General features: G+C 37.9%; 1 protein-coding gene across 1 annotated transcript; it reads right to left on the bottom strand.

Moving 5' to 3' along the window:
• Positions 1–6,983: 6,983 nt before the first annotated feature.
• Positions 6,984–17,455, bottom strand: LOC147499959 (putative ion channel POLLUX-like 2). Its single transcript, XM_086561704.1, has 24 exons — positions 17,121–17,455; positions 16,987–17,054; positions 16,638–16,747; positions 15,306–15,601; positions 14,977–15,048; positions 14,804–14,879; positions 14,625–14,723; positions 14,381–14,535; positions 14,179–14,283; positions 13,653–13,739; positions 12,914–12,998; positions 12,644–12,791; positions 12,410–12,486; positions 12,242–12,322; positions 11,422–11,610; positions 11,216–11,329; positions 9,727–9,819; positions 9,516–9,642; positions 9,375–9,451; positions 8,329–8,376; positions 8,159–8,228; positions 7,983–8,056; positions 7,384–7,494; positions 6,984–7,263 (listed from the first exon to the last, which is right to left on the bottom strand). Exons 1-24 carry the CDS (start codon positions 17,213–17,215, stop codon positions 7,171–7,173), a joined length of 2,550 nt encoding a protein of 849 aa, XP_086417830.1. The 5' UTR covers positions 17,216–17,455; the 3' UTR covers positions 6,984–7,170.
• Positions 17,456–18,993: the final 1,538 nt, after the last annotated feature.

Below are 18,993 nucleotides of genomic sequence, written 5' to 3'. Positions count from 1 at the left end.
GAGGTCCAGGGAATTGAAACTAGAACTCTGCCCTACCTCTTTCTCCTTTCTAATAAATTTGTAAGCAGATTTTACAGTAAACTTCCCAGCCTTGTCCTCACTCCACACCATCTTATCCTTGCCAAGACCCAAAGGTCTCACAATAACTTCTTTTATTCTCATAACCAGATGGGGTGGGAGACAGGCTACAAGCTTAGCCTCATCCCACCCAGACCCATCCACTTTAAACAAATCAGCCACATGGAGATTATTTAGGTTGGAATTTTCCACTCCTAACTCCCTTAGAGTCCTAGGTTTTTCATTCATACAGAACCAATGATCATCTAGGATAGAAGTGGAGGTTCCACTATGTATCCCCCAGATCAAGCCTCCACTTATCATATTAAAAGTTTTATGTATGCCTTTCCAAAAGTAGGAGGTATATCAAGGAGGTTTCCAAATGTCCCCAATCCAGTTTTTTCCATATATGCTAGCTAGAGTTTTTGTCCAAATGGAGTGTATGTCAGTAGCTGCTTTCCAAGGCAGCTTGGATAGCATAGCTAGGTTCATATCTTTCATCTTCCTGAACCCTAATCCTCCTTGGGACTTGGGTTTACATAAGTTGTCCCACCCAATGGTATGGACACTTTTTGATTCCTCAGTGTCATGCCAAAAGAAATTCCTACATGCTCTGTCTATCTTTTGACAAGTAGACTCAGGGAGCATGTAGGTGGCCATAACATACAAGGGAGTGGCTTGCACCACAGATTGGATCATGGTAGCTCTACCAGCTTGTGAGAGGACATTAGCCTTCCAACTTTTGATCTTATTGTGTATTTTATCCACAAGGTAATCAAAGTCCTCAGCCTTTTTTTGTGAAAGCATGATATGAATCCCCAGATACTTGTCTTTTGGGTCAAAAGCCTTCATCTTCAAAAAATTTTCAACTTTATTTTATTTCTAAAATTAATATTTCTACTAAAGAACATACTAGACTTGTCTAAATTGATGCTCTGACCAGAAGCATCACAGTACTCTTGGAGGATATTCTTGAGGTAGCCTCCATCCTCAAGATTGCCTTTAGTAAAAAGAATCAGATCATCCACATATAGCAGATGAGTAATAGAAGGAGAGGATCTTCTAATCTTGATCCCATGGATCTTCTCTTCCATCTCAGCCTTGGCAATCATCCTAGACAAGGCCTTAGACATGATAATAAAAAGGTAAGGGGACAGGGGGTCCCCTTGTCTGAGGCCTCTGGTAGGACTGATTTTGTTGAGAGGGCTGCCATTAAGAAGAACTTGAAAAGTCACAGTAGACAAGCATTGCTGAATCATGCTTCTCCATTTAACATTAAAACCCAGCCTCTCAAAAATACTGTCAATAAGAGACCACTCAGCCCTATCATAGGCTTTTGCCATGTCCATTTTCAAGGCTACCCAACCTTTATTCCTAGCCTTCATGTGTTTCATTTGATGGAACAATTCACAGGCCAAACCAGTGTTATCCCCAATGTTTCTCCCTTTTATAAAAGCCCCCTGGAAAGGGGAGACAATCTTATTCAGGTGACCTTTAAGCCTATTGGCAAGGATTTTAGAGATCACCTTATAGCAGAAGTTACAGAGGCTAATAGGTCTAAAATTAGCCACAGCCTCAGGGTTGCTCATCTTGGGAATGAGAGCAATAAAGGTTTCATTAAAGGTAGGATTCAAAATCCCTTTAATGAAGAAATCCTTCACAAAGGCAGAGATACTAGGCCCTACTATCTCCCAAGCCTGTTGATAGAAACACCCTTGAAACCCATCAGGCCCAGGAGCCTTCAAACGACCCATCTTCCTAACCACTCTCCAGATGTCTTCATTGGTTGGCACACCAGTCAGAATGCTATTCTCCTTCTCAGAGATGCAGGGATGGAACAGATTGAGAATTCTGTCATTCTTTGTGGGATGGTCAGAGCTAAAGAGCTCTCTGAAGTAAGTATTGATGTTTTCCCCCACTTCAGCACTACCCATACTCCAGCTACCATCAGGTTTGAGTAATTTCTCAATCCTGTTCTTCCGTCTTCCTATATATAGTTGACAGATGGAAGAATCTGGTGTTTCTTCCTCCTTCTTTCAACCAATGGGTGGTGGATTTTTGTTTCCAAAAGCTCTCTTATTTATTCAGCCAATCAAATAGGTCAGATTTTAATTTCTTTGCTCTCTCATAGTTGGCTGGAGAAAAGGGTTTTTCAACACCTCCTCCAGCTCTTTATTCACTCTTTTTACATTGGTGAAGATGTTTCCAAACACTTTTTTATTCCAAATGCCAAGGTGTTGTTGAGTCACCTTATGCTTAAGAATAACATTCATATCCGGCATGTTGTGAGTTATTGAATTCCAGGTAGTGTCAATGACAGACATGCAGGACTTATCCGAGAACCACATATTAAAAAATCTAAAGGGTTTATCATGCTCAGACTTTTTAGCATCTTTAGTATTAAGATTAATATTAATGGAGAGATGATCAGAGGTAGCATTCACAACATTATTGACTTGCATATGAGAAAACAAAAGAAGCCAAGCATCATTAGCCATGGCTCTATCTAACCTTTCATAAATATGGTCTTGTGGGGCTCTATTATTATTCCAAGTAAACTTAGGCCCCCTTAAACCCCATATCAATAAGCCCCAGGTCATCAATCAGCTCGTTGAACTTGACCATACTTTTATTAAAACTGCTTCTACCCCCTATCTTTTCATCCAAAGATGTAATAGCATTAAAATCCCCAAACAAACACCAAGGCCCAGGGATCAGAGAAGCTACATCCCTAAGCTCAGACCAAACTCTATGTCTATTGCAAGCTAAAGGTTCTCCATACACAAAGGAGAAAAACCAAGACTCATTACTAAGATAATTATTTAGTTTACCTGTCACCTGGTTCTGAAAAGCTCCCATGATGATCAAGTCCACATCCTCCTTCCAGAGTACAGCCAAACCACCACTGCGCCCCACCGCTGGGACACTGAAACACCCCTTGTACTTGATCATTCTACCGATCCTACTAATACTTTCACTGCCTACTTTAGTTTCTGAAAGACAAACAATATCAGGGTCATATCTACCTATCAAGTCCTTTAGTTGTTGAATCGCCGAGGAGGAACTAATTCCCCGGCAATTCTAGGCGTGAATCATTTCTGACTAGGCTGCTGTTTGGGGACAGCTGCCGCGAACCCTGGAGGAGGACCACACAGACCTCCACTGCTTGTAGACTCACCACTAACACTACTAGCACTAACATCCCCACAGTACCCACTAGCTGCTACTTTTGGACCTTTTTCCTCTTCACTCAAGCGTATCTGCTTGTCTCTTGCCTGTTTTCTACTCACCACCAGAGAGTCATCCATTGCCAAAGGCGTTGGTTGTAAGACCAGAGGCAAAGAGATACTATCCTCAGACTCATAACCCCCCTTCAAGACTTCCTTGAATCAGATCCAAAGGAGCAGTCCCTATAGACACCTCTTCCTGACCCATCCCAACATTGTCCCCCAAATTCCGATTACTACCATCAAAAAAATAGTCTTCCCCCCACTCCGTGAAAGCATCAGAAGGTATCTGATCCTCTGGTACTTCTGGTCCATATTCTTCTGATGGTTCACTTGGATCCAGAGTGTGGTCTGAACTAGTTTGCTCATCAGAAACAACATTATCACTTGATATCTCAATCACAGGAGCTTCTTCAGGAATAAGTAAATGCCCCAATCCTCTAGCCCTCAAGTCATCAGCCTCTCTTTTCACTCTCTTAGACTGTAGAGCTGCCAACCTTAACCTTTGTCTCCCATCACCTCTATCCGCCATAATAAGCCACTGTTGTTCCACCTTTGTGTTCAGCTTTCTTTTTATTCCCACACCAGAGCTTTTTTCTGATCTAGTTCTAAAACCTCTTCTGATCCCTCCTTTACTTGATCCTCTAAAAACCAAGGTTCTGAGCCCCTTTCCACGTGTTGGAATCCCAGAGAACCTAAAGTTTTCTTTTCCAAAACCAGACTCTTCAGTATCATCATTATTCACCACTACCTTGGAATACTCGCGATGCAGGTTGATTTCCTTGGAAAGGGGGGAAAGATTTTTCGGCGATGCGTGCTCTGCCTCAAGAGTGATTTGTGTTCCCAAGAACTCCTTTTCCAGACCTAGCTCCCCTTGTTCCTCATCAGCATCTTCTAGAACCCCCAAAACAAATTTATTTCCTGTGTCAGACTCTTCCTCCTTCTGGGCCATGTCCTGATCCAGGTCCGTCTCTAAGAGGCTTGGGCCCTAAACCACAATAGCTCCCCCACAACCCTCTGAGTCATAGTCCATCACCATCTGATCTCCTTGGGCCTGCACCTCTGTAGCCTGCTCCAAAGCTCTTTCCTGCTGGTTCTGGCCCATCACCATTTGGGCCTTCCAAAGCTGACATGTCCACATTTTGATTTGGCGTCCCAACATTACTATGCACAATACCCACATGCTCTGAGTTAGCCGTTCTGACCTCTGCCAACCCAGTTCCTCTTTTCTCTGAGCTTCTGGTCCTTTTCTCATCTCCAGAGGCCCCACTTGACTTCCTTGGTGGTGTAGCCAGCAGCCCTTCCCTTGCCAAAATTTCCGTACCGGCGACCCTCTAAACCTGGCTGGGATCTGGTCCAACCTGGGTTTTTGAGGGGTACCTGAGATGGTCACAGAGTTGGGGCAAGATGTGGCAGCCCCATTATAGAACACATTGGCTCTCATCATGAATGAGAAATTGTTTTTTATATCCCTTGTCGATCCACCAATCTTTCTAACCTCCATATTGAATTTCTCCCTGAGGTTACAGTAGTGCAAATCATGGCCAATGCACCCACAGAAGTAGCAAAATATATCAAGTTTTTCATATTTAAAGGTGACTGGGATCACTTCCCCTACTTCCGTGCATAACTCTATGCCTTTTAGCAGTCTTTCTTTTATGTCCAGTCGGACTCTCACCCTTGCTACCGGCTTGTTGAATTCCGATGAACAACAGAGATCCACCTTCTTTACTTTACCAAGGTTCAGACCTACTATGGTTACATTTTCCTCATTTATCCTCTCCTTCGGAAGCCCATAAATCTGAATCCAAAAATCCACCAGGTCGAACAAATGTTCCTCCTCCAGAGCATCATCATGTTTTGCCGTTTTCATGGACATAATGAAACCTTGTATCACCCAAGGGCCATTCTTCCTGACATGTCTGTATTCCTCCTCTTTTTCAAAACTCATATTGTAAACCCCTTTAGAAACTACTTCTATCTCTGTTTTACCCCTTGTCTGCCAACATCTATGCAGCTCTTCTGCAAGCTCCTGAAGATAAATATTTTTTCCACCATACAGCTTCCCCAATAGAGTCATCTTCTCTGTAATTGCCTCTTTCTTGTTCTTGCTGCCAATCACCACTCTCATTTTCTCTTTTGAGCTAAACAGGGTTTTCATGTCCTCCTGCAGCTGTTCCATCTTTGCTTTATTATAATCTCCTGGTTCCTCTGGGCTGGCCTTTTCCCCAGTAACCTCCTCCATCAAACCAGGAATACAATGTCTAAAATACCAGAAGGTATCCCTCCTTTAGAGTAGATAAACTATATGGATATGTTAGATAATCAGGGGGGGTTGCAGAAAAAGAAAGTTTTCTAGATGTACACTCACACGCCCCAAACCCAATAATCCAGATTCACTCAAACTCAAACAGTATTAAGAATTAAATTACAACAGAGATTTGAATTTGAAAATAAGATGTGGGGGGAAGAAAAGAAAGGAAGAGAGAAAGAGAGAGAGAGTGAGCCTCCTTTCAGCCGCAGTAGAGCTCGCTCGCAGTAGTGTTGTTACCACAGTAGAGCTCGTTGTAGGTACAGATTGACAAACACCTTGTGTCTTCTAGTAATGAAAAATCTAATTTACACACAAATATCATGGTTTTTTTTGGGTAACATGTTGGAAAATGGGAATTGGGTTGGGTACGCCTAAACATGAGGCGCGTAAGCCAATGCATATTCACTGACCCAACTTGTGCAAACCAAGGCCCAATTTTTGGGATATTAGGATATATCGGAGGGCCAAAAAAATATATATATATCGGATATATCGATATGTCGGATCGATATATCGTTTTTATCTATTTTGGTGATAATATTCAAAAAAAAAAAAAATCGAGATATATTAGAAATATCGCTGATATAAAATGATATATATCGGTCAACGGTCAACAAAATCGGTCAAAAGTCAAACTATCCAACCAAGTCAAATGATATATATCGAATATGTCGAAATATATCATCAATATATATCTTTATATCGGTTTAAAAAATATTAAATTTTCAGAGCCAATATTTCAAAATTTTCAAAGTCGGATTGCTGAAAAAACGATATATATCGACAATTTTTGATAAATCGACCGATATTTTCAGCCATGGTGCAAACTGCAAAGTGTGCAAAGTTCCAGTTTTTTGCGATATGTCACGGGGTGGTTGAAATTTGTCGAAACTTTTGGCCAACTACTTTTTCCACCCCTTATTTTTTAAGTAACCTACTAAACTTCAAGAGAAAAGAAAAGAGAGATTTGAGAGAGTATTATTTGCGAGTGACTTATTCTTCGTGAGTGATTGAGAGTTTATTGTTGTGTACAATCAAATAGCTCCTCTTGTAATCTTCTTATTAATCTAATGAAATCATAGATTACAATTTGAATGTTCTGAATCTCAGTTTCATGTCTGAGCTGATCAACCTCTAAGCACCTCTTTTCATTCATAAGATTTTATTTGCAGCTAACACAGAATAGATGTAGCTTTGACATGCACCTTCAAAGAAGTCACAACTCCTAATTCTATTTATTAAGTTTATCAAACATTGGTTACCAGTATCTTTTTCCATTTTTTTCATGTGGATAAACTTGCACAGTTAACTCTCTCCACCTTACGTATTTTCTTTTTTTTTTTTATGGTGAACCTCTCACAGTGCACCTGAAAGAAAGACAATACTTTTGTTTGGCTGTGGAAGACCTGCGGACTATTATTAGTTTTGTATCATTTTTCTAGTATCTACAGCTTCTTTTCCCTTTTATGGACAAGAAGTTTCTACATAACAGAAAATGAAGAAGGATCGTACACTCAAATAAGCTTGAAGGGTCCTGGACAAGAAGTTATAGTACATGAATTGAATGCAGCTTTATGCCGAATAATATTGAAATTCTGATATTACAATTAGTGAATCAGACATTTCAAGGGAGAGGGGCTGCGTTTTGGGATTTGGATTTATGACCTGTCACAATAAGGGTGAATGAGCACACAAGCATGTCAATTGAATAGAGATCAGATTGAGAGCTGTCTTTTTGATAAAAAAAAAGGGAAAAAAAACTAAAATAAGGAACAGAAAGTCTACCTTCTTGTTGTTTTTCACATAACCTATGGCAACTTCTCGCCTCAAATTTGCTCGCTCGGAGAATTCCAAAAATGATGGATTTTCCCCTTCTTTCATATAAAGGCAAATATCCTGTAAGCAAAAACAGATACATCAACTATTGCAAGGCATCAGTAACACGTGGGACTGTTAGCTACCTAAGGCACATACGTGGATACAAGTGTTGGAGCTTGTATGCTGACAAGATTATTAAATATGGATTGTTTGGTTAGAAAGAATAATCTTAACTCTCTTTACTTCTGCCTATTGTGTTCAAGAGAAATATTAGGTTTATCAATATAACATACTAAGTGCAGCTCCTGAAATCAGTATTACAGCTAGTATCACGCAAAGTAGTTTGCTATCACCTCATTTTGTGAGACGAAGGAAAAAAATTAAAGATGGAGATCCATATAAGTATTTCATCTCAGAATAAAACTTGCCAAAGTACCTACAATTGTTAGTTGCTACATGACCCAGTATGATCATTTTCTATGTTTACATACTGAGGAAAATCTCATTGAATTTACGCATTCACTTTTAAAATATTTATGCAACAATCACATTGTGAAAAAGTTCACCTTGACATAAATTTCATCTCCCTCTGCATCAAGAATATCTTTCCAGACCTTATTCAGCTCACAATTCTCTGCCACTGTCACATAACAAGTAATTTTAGTTTAAATCTGGCTTCTCACGTCTAATTTCGAAGCAATTTTCTATGTGTATCCCAGGAAAACAGTAATAAAATTAAGACCTTGAGCAGTGATGAGGCCCATTACTTCCTCTGCCGCAATGTACGTCAGGGATGGCTTAATCCTTGTAATCTGTTTCCATTGCAATAGAAGATACAGATTTTATTAATACCATAAACATGGAAATAAATATATCTCTTTCGAAACTTAATTGGATAGGGGGAAGAATTACTTGTTTTCCCAATTTAGTGTCAACAATTTCAGCAACTAAGTTTTCAACCTGCAGTCATTGATTTGCAAATTTACTACATGAAAGACACAGATACGTACATGCTAACAAATAAATGTGTCCACCTTTTAAAAACCAAAGCTACAAGGTTGCGACCCTCTTTTCATTTAATATTATTAAACAAATTTAGTTTTGTGTTGTGGTGGTTGCTGCACCAAGCTTACTGTGAAAGTGTGAAGACCTAAAGGACTTTGAAATGTAGAACTTTAGAGAATTAGGCGAAACATAGTTTACTGAGATCTGGAAAGTCTTAGAAGTAGGAGGGTATCATTTATTTTCATTTTCTTTATTATATTTCAATCTGGTGCATAAATTCTATATAGAAGGGGAAGCTTTGAACTAACTAATTCGCATGGCTATGTAAAAGGTAAAGAATTCAGTCTATATATGGTGTGCTAGGATACGTAGCACCACAGTATGTCCAAAAAAAAATGTCATTTTAAGACAAATCAGTCTTAAATTTGGAGCATCCAACTTTAAACCAATTCGAAATTAATGGAGCTTCCCCACTACTTTAAATACTGTGATGCAACGTTTTAAAAGAATGACGTGGGACTGCATCTCAACACGTCCCTCACATGTGGCATAAATTGAGCCAAACACGTGGATTAACTTAATTTTGTGAGATTATGTACGACGGCTATTGGCCTAACACAATATCCTGCTATTATACCATCCTATATTTGGATGATCCAAATCAAAACCGACTGGAATGGAGCAACCCCAAAATCCAACACAAAACCAATTGGTGATGAGTGGAGAGGCCCATGAACATTTTAGACTATACTGCAGGCCTTTTAACATCTTTTGTGGGACTATACTAAATTTCTCAACTTAATACACAAACTAATAGATTTTGAGATAATCGAGGATCATAGTTATATGACTGTTGAGAGACATAGTTATGCATCGAGCCTTTAATTAGCATGTACTTGGCATGAGCTATACTTTGGAAAGATGATTGACACCACTTAAAATGAAACATGTACCTTCACACCATATTTATTGCATATATTTTCAGCGAGAAGAAGAGAATATGCAGCCTGCTTGTCTCCTCTTGATGGATCTGCAAAAAGAATATGTCAATCCAAAGCTACTTCCAGACTACAAAAAATCCTCAAAATAATTACCTCCATGGAGCCACTCCGTATCTGATATGACAGCAATGGAGAATGGGACTTCCTCCTGTTTCTTGAAAGAATTTTGGATATCCAGTATCGCTTCTTTCAAGACATCATAGCTCATGCGGTTCCCAATCTGCCCAAAATGTAAGAGCTGAACTAAAGGACTACAATTTAATGAATTTGTTAGTGACATAAAAAGGTACAACAAAGACAATACCCTATGAGAGACCCGTATGTTTTTCAGTTTATCTTGACCCACAAGCTTAGTAGCCTTGACTCTCTCTTCCAAAGGCTCATCAGATAAAATTTCCTGCAAATTACAGATGTAACCAAAACAACATGAGAATACTTCATGCATACACTATTAAGTCCACTTTTTTGGTGGTGGAGTTCTTTCAGAACTACATAAGGTGGAGTTCCTATAACCGTCCCCATAAAAAAACTTAATGAAGTTTACTAAAACTCCTCTCCAAAAACTTTTCTCCATGAACTAGAACACTAGCCACTAGGTCTTATGATTGTTATAGCTCTAGTCTTCAAAATAATGAACAAAAAGTTCTAGGTTTAAGATTTAGTCCTTCACCATTTTTTATCGGAAAAAGATAAGATTATATATTGATATGAACACATGATTGTTCAAATTGCATCAACAGCAAGATTATTATCCCAGAAACTGATCTTCTAGGACCATAAACCCAATAATCCCTGATTAATCTATTAACCTACCCAACCCAGCAACAAGAAAGATCACAAAGAAACAAGAAAAACAATAAGGAGAAGCATTAATGCAGCACAGATCCATGGTACAGACAGCAGGCCTCCCGCTGCTTCCACCATGCTGTTCCTCCCTCCACCATCTTTCCAGCTTCCACATTATTCAAAGTCAATCCTCTCCTCCTAGAATTCCTCGTTGGATATTTGAGATCAAGCTTGGCTTTATCTTCATCATCATCAATATCCTCAAACTCCTTCCTACCTTCCGCTCACATATGACATATCTACTCTCCTCCATCCTCTTCTCCCTATCATCCATTTAGCTCCAGAATTCTCCTCTGCTGTTTGTCGACACTACTACCCCACTGCCTTCCAAATTTCAGCATCTGAATGTCGCCAAATATTTTTGGTTCTACAACGACCATAACTTACATATTATTAAATACAACGATATAGTGACACACAGTACCAATAACAATATTATGATATCAAAACCTAGCAACAAAAAGATAAAAGCGATTGATGATTTAAGTTTATAGGACCATCACCCAAAGGAGAGCAGCTATTGTATGCACATAGTAACACAGTAACGCCGGATCGTATGTAATTTCCCTTTCCATAGGACTACTTTCACTACTTAGTTGCAAGTAGCCAAGAATGGTATTTTTGTTCTTCAATGACCACCTTATAACACCAGCTAACACGAAATCTGGTTAAAGAAAACTAAACCGGGAGAGCAGAAGTGGACATGTGGATAATAGAGCAATAGACACAGATGCTTTCTCCATATATAAAGTGATCAAGAGCTTCTAATGCATAAGATGTAAATAAATTTACAAAACAGGTAAACAACTTGTGTTCCTGTTCCTGTTCCTCTTCCTCATAGCACTCATAGATCAAACTAAAAGCCTTGTGATGTACAGGTGCAAATGCTTATACAGGGGTGCTACAGGACACAACAAGAAGATTATTTAGCGCCTTTAAGACCATACCAGTATGCTTCCAGGTCCAACATAATTTTCATATTCACGGATCATTTCAATAACATCTGGGCGCCATCCAAGCATAAGTATGCGCTCTTTCGGTCCAAAACTCAAATCTGATGCCTACATACACGCACAATTTATAAGAAAATATTACTTTACATATCTTCCAAGCATACGATAACTGAGTCAGTACGTACATAATGAAGTAATACCTTTGAACCTGATTTTAGAGGTCGCCGAACAGTGTTAACAACCCGTGCCCTTTTCAATTCCATGATATGTTCAGCAGAGTGATCTTCTAAGATTAAAGGATCTGAAGAGGTTAAAGTTTCACCATCTACAACGTTGGAAAACACAACCTGTGGGTTTCTTTTCCCATCTACAGGTGCAATGAACAAAACCTATGTGAAACAATTGAAACAGTTTCAGGAATAGAATAATTAGGAGCTCCATTCACTTTCTAAGGGGGGGAGGGGGGAGGAACCACTATCATGAAACTAATTTTTCCAATCTTTTCTCTTACAAGCTACCTCGCCTAAAATGCGTTTCATATTGGACACAAAGATGCTGGCATTGAAATATGTCTTCCAATTCATGAATTTTAGCAATTATAGCATTCTCTTTTGTCAGTGCAAATATACTAAGGGAAGACTTGCACAATCATTGAAATACATATTGACACATATAGACAGAACAATCAGGATGCTCATTCATCTAAGCTAACATAGCTTTAAAACGCAGAAAGTTGCAGCCTTAGGTAATATGGATAACCTGACATGTTTCCCACAGAGTATATTACGCAGATAAGAGAGGCTTTTGTGCAGCCTGAGCATGCTACTCAAAATAGCTTTCAAAAAAGAAAATGCACAACCTGTAGTAATATTTCAAACCTTGCAACCGGATTTTATTATAATCCAACCAATAACTTTGAAACTATGCATATCCTCAAAATTCAATCTACCAGTACTACTTTTGTCTGTAATTAGAGCAGTCTGATGCTAAAATATTGCTAGAGAATTTAAAATAACTTGCTTTATCAGTTTGCTCCAGTACTTCCTCATCATTTGGATGGAAGTATATCTTCCCACTTCTATAAAGACCACAAACAACAGCCTGCAAGTTAACAAATATAAAAGAAGTATCAGTCCAATAAAACCAAATATCCCTTCTCTTTAGTGACTAGATTACGAAGGAACAAACCTCCTTGAAACCAAGTCTTATAGTCTTATATTTAAGTCCTGCTAGAGAAGGAAAGCCACAAAGATTGAATACATTCTCTGAAGAAAGTAAAAATCAAGCATTAGAAAATTTGCAGATATTACAGATGGGAGATGACTAAATTCGAGAAACATTGTTAGTAATCGGAAGTGTACAAAAACTCATCATGACATTGACTGCCAACCATATTGGCCACATCTGGAATGGATATCATACTTCGATAATTAAGCAAATGTCTGTAGATATTTATGAGCCCCTTTTGCCGAGAGCATTGAACAAATAACTTTGATGCAACATTTTCAACTGGCTCAACCTTCAACCCTGAAATTGATTTCAAAAGCTCACATGTACTGGAGTTTGAAACCTACAAGTAGAATTTTAACACATTATTTTGGTTCCATCCATGAAAACTGAAAAGTATAGATAACCTTTTTTTTGTAGATTGGTGAAAGAAGGGACATAAGTGTCATACCCTCAGTAGCATACCTCAACAATGGTGGGAATAGCTGCCATTTCTGGGAAAGACTGAAGGGCCAATACAGAGAGAAATGCATCTGTATCAACTTCATACCTGAATCATAGAGAATCATAAATGAAGAAAAGTTTATGAAAATATTTAACCCCAATAATTCATAAAAGTGTGAAAATCGTCCTGGCCAAGGGCATAAAGAAACTCTGCCTGTTCTGGAAGAGCTTGAAGAGCTATTAGAAAATGAAATGCATATATGTCAACATCAATTTCATAGATGTTGAAGATACAATATGACCACCAAATATAGTTCGAAGACTTGAGAGAGAACTTAAATGTAACCTACTCCTGTTAAGATCAGTAACATCTTCATTACTTATATTAGTTATATGCATGTTAGTTTAACTTTTCACAAGGAAGCATATCACTTGTTTGGTTTGAAATTCAATTGGAAGATGCTTTATTTTGTGGATGAAGCTGCTGTACCTTTCCACAACTCTAAAATCGCCTAAAACTAAAAGATAGATTATTTGTTTTAAGTTTAACACTTACATCAAGTTTACAGGGCTAAATTTGTCACTCTGGCCTTGAGAAGTCCACACTTTGATTTAAAAAAATCACCTCTATTAATTGGAGTTGTGGTTCGCAGAGACAATACTAATATATGACTTTCAAACTGGTTTAAGAGTCTTCAGGCCGAGGCCCAGAGCCCTTCAAGTAGACACAAAAAGAAACTGTTCTAGATTCAAATCTGACCGATCTCCCTTTGCAGGCAATATAATAACAGAACGCGCCTTATCAACAGCTGCTCTTTCAAAGGATTTTGTCAAGCTAAGGCTGCAACTGAAAAAGCGAAAAACCCGAGTAAGACACAGTGAACCAAGATTTGCTACAACTGAGACCAATAGAATGAACAAAGAGTGATTAACAAAAGCATTGACAGTCGATTTGGGTTGGCATGCTCCCCTTAGTGACTTGATAAGGGAGAGCGAGATGGAAGGTTGAAAATTCCATCTCTTGCTTGCTATGTAAGTCACTTACATAAAAAAAAAATTGTTTTCCCTGAAAGATATTAAAATAAAATAAAACCTACGGAATAAAAGAAAGTTTATCTAATAACATTCTGACAATGGACTCGGGGCAAAAGTGAGGTCCTCCCTTCTTCAACAAACGAATTGTAGATATGAAACGCAACCAAAGTAGCAAAGTTATACACCTGGTGGGAGCACCAAACCCCATGCACCACAGAATTAGACACTACAACATAGATAAATGGAACAACCTCTTGGTAAGAACATCAATATGCTTTAGATCTTTTGCAACACTGTCTGCAATCTTCTCCATTTGCTTCCTTGGAATATCAGATAAGAGAAGAATCATTTGCCTCCTGTTTTATTAAATAAAGAATTCAATAAACTGAGTCATGGAAGGTACTTGCTCAAGCATTTCATTCACTATAATAATATGAATCAAGATCTTATTACCTAGCTTTAGCAGTACCTAGACGGACTGAAAATTCGTGATGCTTATTTAGCTGCTTCATTACATAGCTTAGATGACTATTTACTCCACATATGATAATATGATCAGTTTCCATAACTTCCATTAGTACTCCTTCCCTGACCTTTTGCATGTTACTCTGTCAACGTAAACATAAGATGTCATTCTAAAGTTATTAGAGAAACATTTCTTCTTTTTTGAGAAATGTAGTAATAGATTAGTTATTACCCTTAACTGTTCTGTCATTGTGCTGAGTAAGCGAGAATAGAATAATATGCCCCATGTAGCAAGGACAACACCAAGAATACGTTCAAAACGTGTCTTTTGCTGTGGTATAAGAAAACGTTGATATTATCAATACAAAAGTAATGTCAACTTACACATCACGAATGCCTAATAATGCATACTTCTAAGTGAGTGGATGAATCACATAGGCAAGCCCAAGCGTCCCAAAAGCAGTCCTCAAGTGGTTGTGACTGATTCCTGAATTAGAAGAAACATACCAGAACTAGATGCACCATCTCGGGAAAATGCGCTAAAAGGCTATTAAACTAAAACATGAAACATGAAATTTAATTACCTGAACTTGTAAAATAGAATACCTCCAATAATTACAAATGAGGAGCATGCTACGAAGAGCACGAGAAAGAACCTGAATGAACACCAATGTGAATAATGATCAGGTCTACTACAAGGATATATATATAAGTAGAGGCCTTGAAGTTAAAAGAAGTAGAACTGTACACGCAAAAAAGTTGACACTAGCCTAATAGTAGCAGGAAGTACTTTGGAAATACCGTAAGTTATGATCCGAAGAATCTAGAATTGAATCAATTAAAAGATTCACCAAAAAGAAATAAAATCAAAACCGCACACCAGTTTTCTTGACTGGGTCAACAAAATACTTACGTGGACATATTTCTGTTAAGTTGTCTGTTCACTAAATAAAGTAGACGTGCGAAATTCCATCTTAGACCTTTAAATGATGGCAAGGACAGATCCAGTTGAAGAGGCACAGATTTATTCATGGAATTAGATATACAAGCAAAAGGCAAGCTTCCTCTCATAGAAGCTTCAGGTACTACGGGAAGTAAGCTCATAACCAACTTCGTCAATGCAGGCAGAGAGTTTAACACTGTAAATTTGAATAGGTAGTAGGATGACATAAATCCAATAAGTATTCCAGCCTGTCCACCCTGCATAAGCTGTAAAATAATATACTACAAGCTGTTAGGATTGAGCTATCAATTTCTGTTTCTAGCTTGGTAACACGACTGACACCGATCACAGCCATATTATATATTGATATGCTCCATCTAATAGGAAAGCACTGCTAACAGCATCTCTAGGTGGTGGTAGTATTTCTTTCAAATTTGAATGCGAAATTTAGAGAAATTAGTCGCAAATTTTGACCAACTCTAAGTGGTCGCAAATATCATCCGCAAATTTGGAATAGAACTACCTTGTGAGATATTGATACTGTGATACGACATTACCACTGTCGCCCAAGTTGGAAAAAAAAACTCATGTGACATTCCTACTGTCGCATCAAATTGAAAAAGTAAAAAAAAAAAAAATGCCACTGGCACGATGTGTTGGTCAAAGTCAAAAAAAATTTTGGGACGACATTTGCAATAGCACGCGACATTATCACTGTAGCTCCGCATTCGCATCCGAAATCCTAAATTTGCGAACAAGAATGCGGCTAAACAGATGATGCGACCGAATTTGCTTCCACCTAGAGTTGGATTTCCGCAAAATTTCAAGTTTTATAAGCAAATTTGAAGAATTTGGGAGGTGATACTACCACACCACCCAGAGATGGTGTAAGTTTTCATATATACTTGTATAATTGTATATATATACTTGCTTATCCGGTATTCCTGTTAGCCGTCAGAAACAACGAATGTAAAGAAATTTAAGTAAAGATGGATATTTACTGTACTGTTAACTCAAGCATGTTCTTTACTTTTAAACTTTGATCAATTTGGCATTTTACTTTCATTTTCTTTCTCTTGGTTTTAGTTAGTACTTCCACCTCCATCTACAGTGTCTACTTCTGCAATTCCAAACGACGGTCAATACTAAGCTGCTAAATTTCTTAGTAAACTAGCATAAGATTTTACCCGTGAAACAGAATATACAAAATCAGCCCAACAATAAAAGCTATATCAAATTATCCTTTTTAAATTTCGGATACAGTTTCATAACCGTATGTCCTTCAAGTGCAATGTAGTTCACCTTTAGACTATTTTCTACGCCTAATTTAGATGATCCTGCTTCTGTAGCATTTGAAACTGAAAAGATCTCTGTCCTACACCATGTCTTCCAAGAACGGATGTCAAAGTTTGCTGGCAAAAGATAACTACAGTTTATCAGATCAATGTACATAAAGTCACAAACACAGACAGACCAGTCACCAAAATTTATAGTCGCTAAAAATAGTTAACCCTGGATAAGCCACATAGGACTAAAGTGGTCAGGCCACTATCATGTCACAAGACTTTCAACATAAATGATTATATATAATGCCCTGTGCAAAATCTTATATTGTAGTTTTATGCATTTCAAAAAGAGTCTGAAATCTCACTTATGTTGCCTGTGTTGCATCTCAGAACTGGAGACCTCATGAACCAGCAAGTGAGTGGCAGGAACTTTCTGGAAACAAAACAAAGAAATGAATAGAAATCTACAATATAGAACTATTGAAAGCTTCAAGATTACCGTTTAGAAGAAGAAGAAGGTGAACAAGGTTTTGTATTGGAAGTTGAAATACGAGGGGCAGTCCAGGAATGAGTTGTACACAAGTGTTGAATCATCTTCTCTCTTTTTCTTGACTCTGAAATGAAGAAATGTAAGAAGATGAGTGAGAGTGGAGAGTGGAGAGTGGAGAGACTGTTTTGTTTCGTTCATAATGAAGAGAAAAAGTTCGTTCCGTCTGTTTTCTGGTTTCTAACTCTGACCCACGTGTGAATGTGTGATCCTGAATCTCTCTGCTTCACTCTCACTCTCGTTTGTTGTTTTTGCTAATCAATCTCTCTGTTTCACTCCAAGTCGAAATAGAGTTAGTTTGCACGGTTGCACCTATGTAAAAAGGACATAATTCTCGTACTTAAAAGAGTTGCACTGGTGCACCTCTGCCGAAAATAATTGATTTGTCTAATTAGGTATCACTAATTAGTTCTAACTTCAAACACTGTGTCAAGACTCATGACCTAACCTATTTACCTGCCTTTACGGATTTTTGTAGATTGGAGGATTGTTTAGATGACAATTAAATGATTAATAGCATCAAAGCTTCCTAGTACAAGTATTTTCTTTTTATTAAGAGCTTAAATATTCATTGTAACCGCTACCATTAGCAGCAATCATTTGATAAATTTCATCTAATTTGTCATACCATTCATACATTCATAAACCCCAGTGTTAGTGTTTGGGTGGGTGAAGTTGATATTTTTTTGTCTTTCTACCTTTAGTGTCCACATGAGTTTGTATGTATTTGTTAATTTCCAGTTGAAATTAAGTTTATAAAATCTACTTTGCATTACACTACTGTTACAGTGCTATTAGACAATATGATATAGGGCATTTAACCATTGAGTTACAACTTTCCAAGCAAGAACGTACACAACACATGTTGTCCTCGAATTGAAGTTTCCCAATCAATGCAATCTCAAAGAAGTAATCTCAACTTTCTTACGTGTTTTTTTTCGGTAAAGCTCAACTTTATTGTGTACTGCTGAAATATTCACTTTCAAGCTTTAGAGAAGAGTTTGATACATCAGTCATCATACATGGAACTGAAAAGGGAAAATCGTACTGGATAAGAAATGAGAGAACGTAATTAGTTGATGAAGACACGAAGCAAGCGAGATGTAAGTGGTCCGTACTTGACCCAACACATTTTAAATGTGTACCATATGGAAGATATTCCGCAATATAAAATCAATGCAACCCGATCTAAAGCATATATGTATGGCACTCATCGTTGTAGGTACAGACTACAGACTGACAGACACCTTGTGTCTTCCAGTCATGAAAAATCTAATTTACACATAAATATCATGTTTTTTTTGGGTAACATGTTGGAAAATGGGAATTGGGTTGGGCACGCCTAAACATGAGGCGCGTACACCAAGGCATATTCACTGACCCAACTTCTGCAAACTGCAAAGTGCGCAAAGTTCCAGTGTTTTGCGATATGTCACGGGCAGGTTGAAATTTGTCGAAACTTTTGGCCAACTACTTTTTCCATCCATTTTCTCCTCATTTTTTAAGTAACCTACTAAACTTCAAGAGAAAAGAAAAGAGAGATTTGAGAGAGCATTTTTTGTGAGTGATTCATTCTTCGTAAGTAATTGAGAGTTGATTGTTGTGTACAATCAAATAGCTCCTCTTGTAATCTTCTTGTTCATCTAATGAAATCATCGATCTCGTCGTGTGGATGTATATTAGAATATGTCCTATATGTAAAGTCTTATGTTTCTATAAGTGTGGACATCCATATCTAGTAGTTTCTATTATCATATTTTAGATTAGTATATATAAATATGTAACTCTAGATAGAGAATAACAACTCAATCACTCTAACCCTAAT

This window comes from Coptis chinensis, chromosome 5 (genome assembly GCF_015680905.1).
Source record: "Coptis chinensis isolate HL-2020 chromosome 5, ASM1568090v1, whole genome shotgun sequence".
NCBI lineage: Eukaryota > Viridiplantae > Streptophyta > Magnoliopsida > Ranunculales > Ranunculaceae > Coptis > Coptis chinensis.
Note: the sequence above shows the minus strand (reverse complement) of the source record. Positions and strands in the feature narration are given on the sequence as shown.

What these genes read in the sequence shown, in the direction of transcription:
- LOC147499959 (XM_086561704.1), bottom strand. Translation starts at nt 17,215, where the DNA reads ATGATTCAACACTTGTGTACAACTCATTCCTGGACTGCCCCTCGTATT. An exon ending in ATTCATCCACTCACTTAGAA is followed by an intron (nt 14,724 to 14,803) that starts GTATGCATTATT and finishes CTTATACCACAG; the next exon opens with CAAAAGACACGTTTTGAACG. An exon ending in ACATTTGCTTAATTATCGAA is followed by an intron (nt 12,487 to 12,643) that starts GTATGATATCCA and finishes TACTTTCTTCAG; the next exon opens with AGAATGTATTCAATCTTTGT.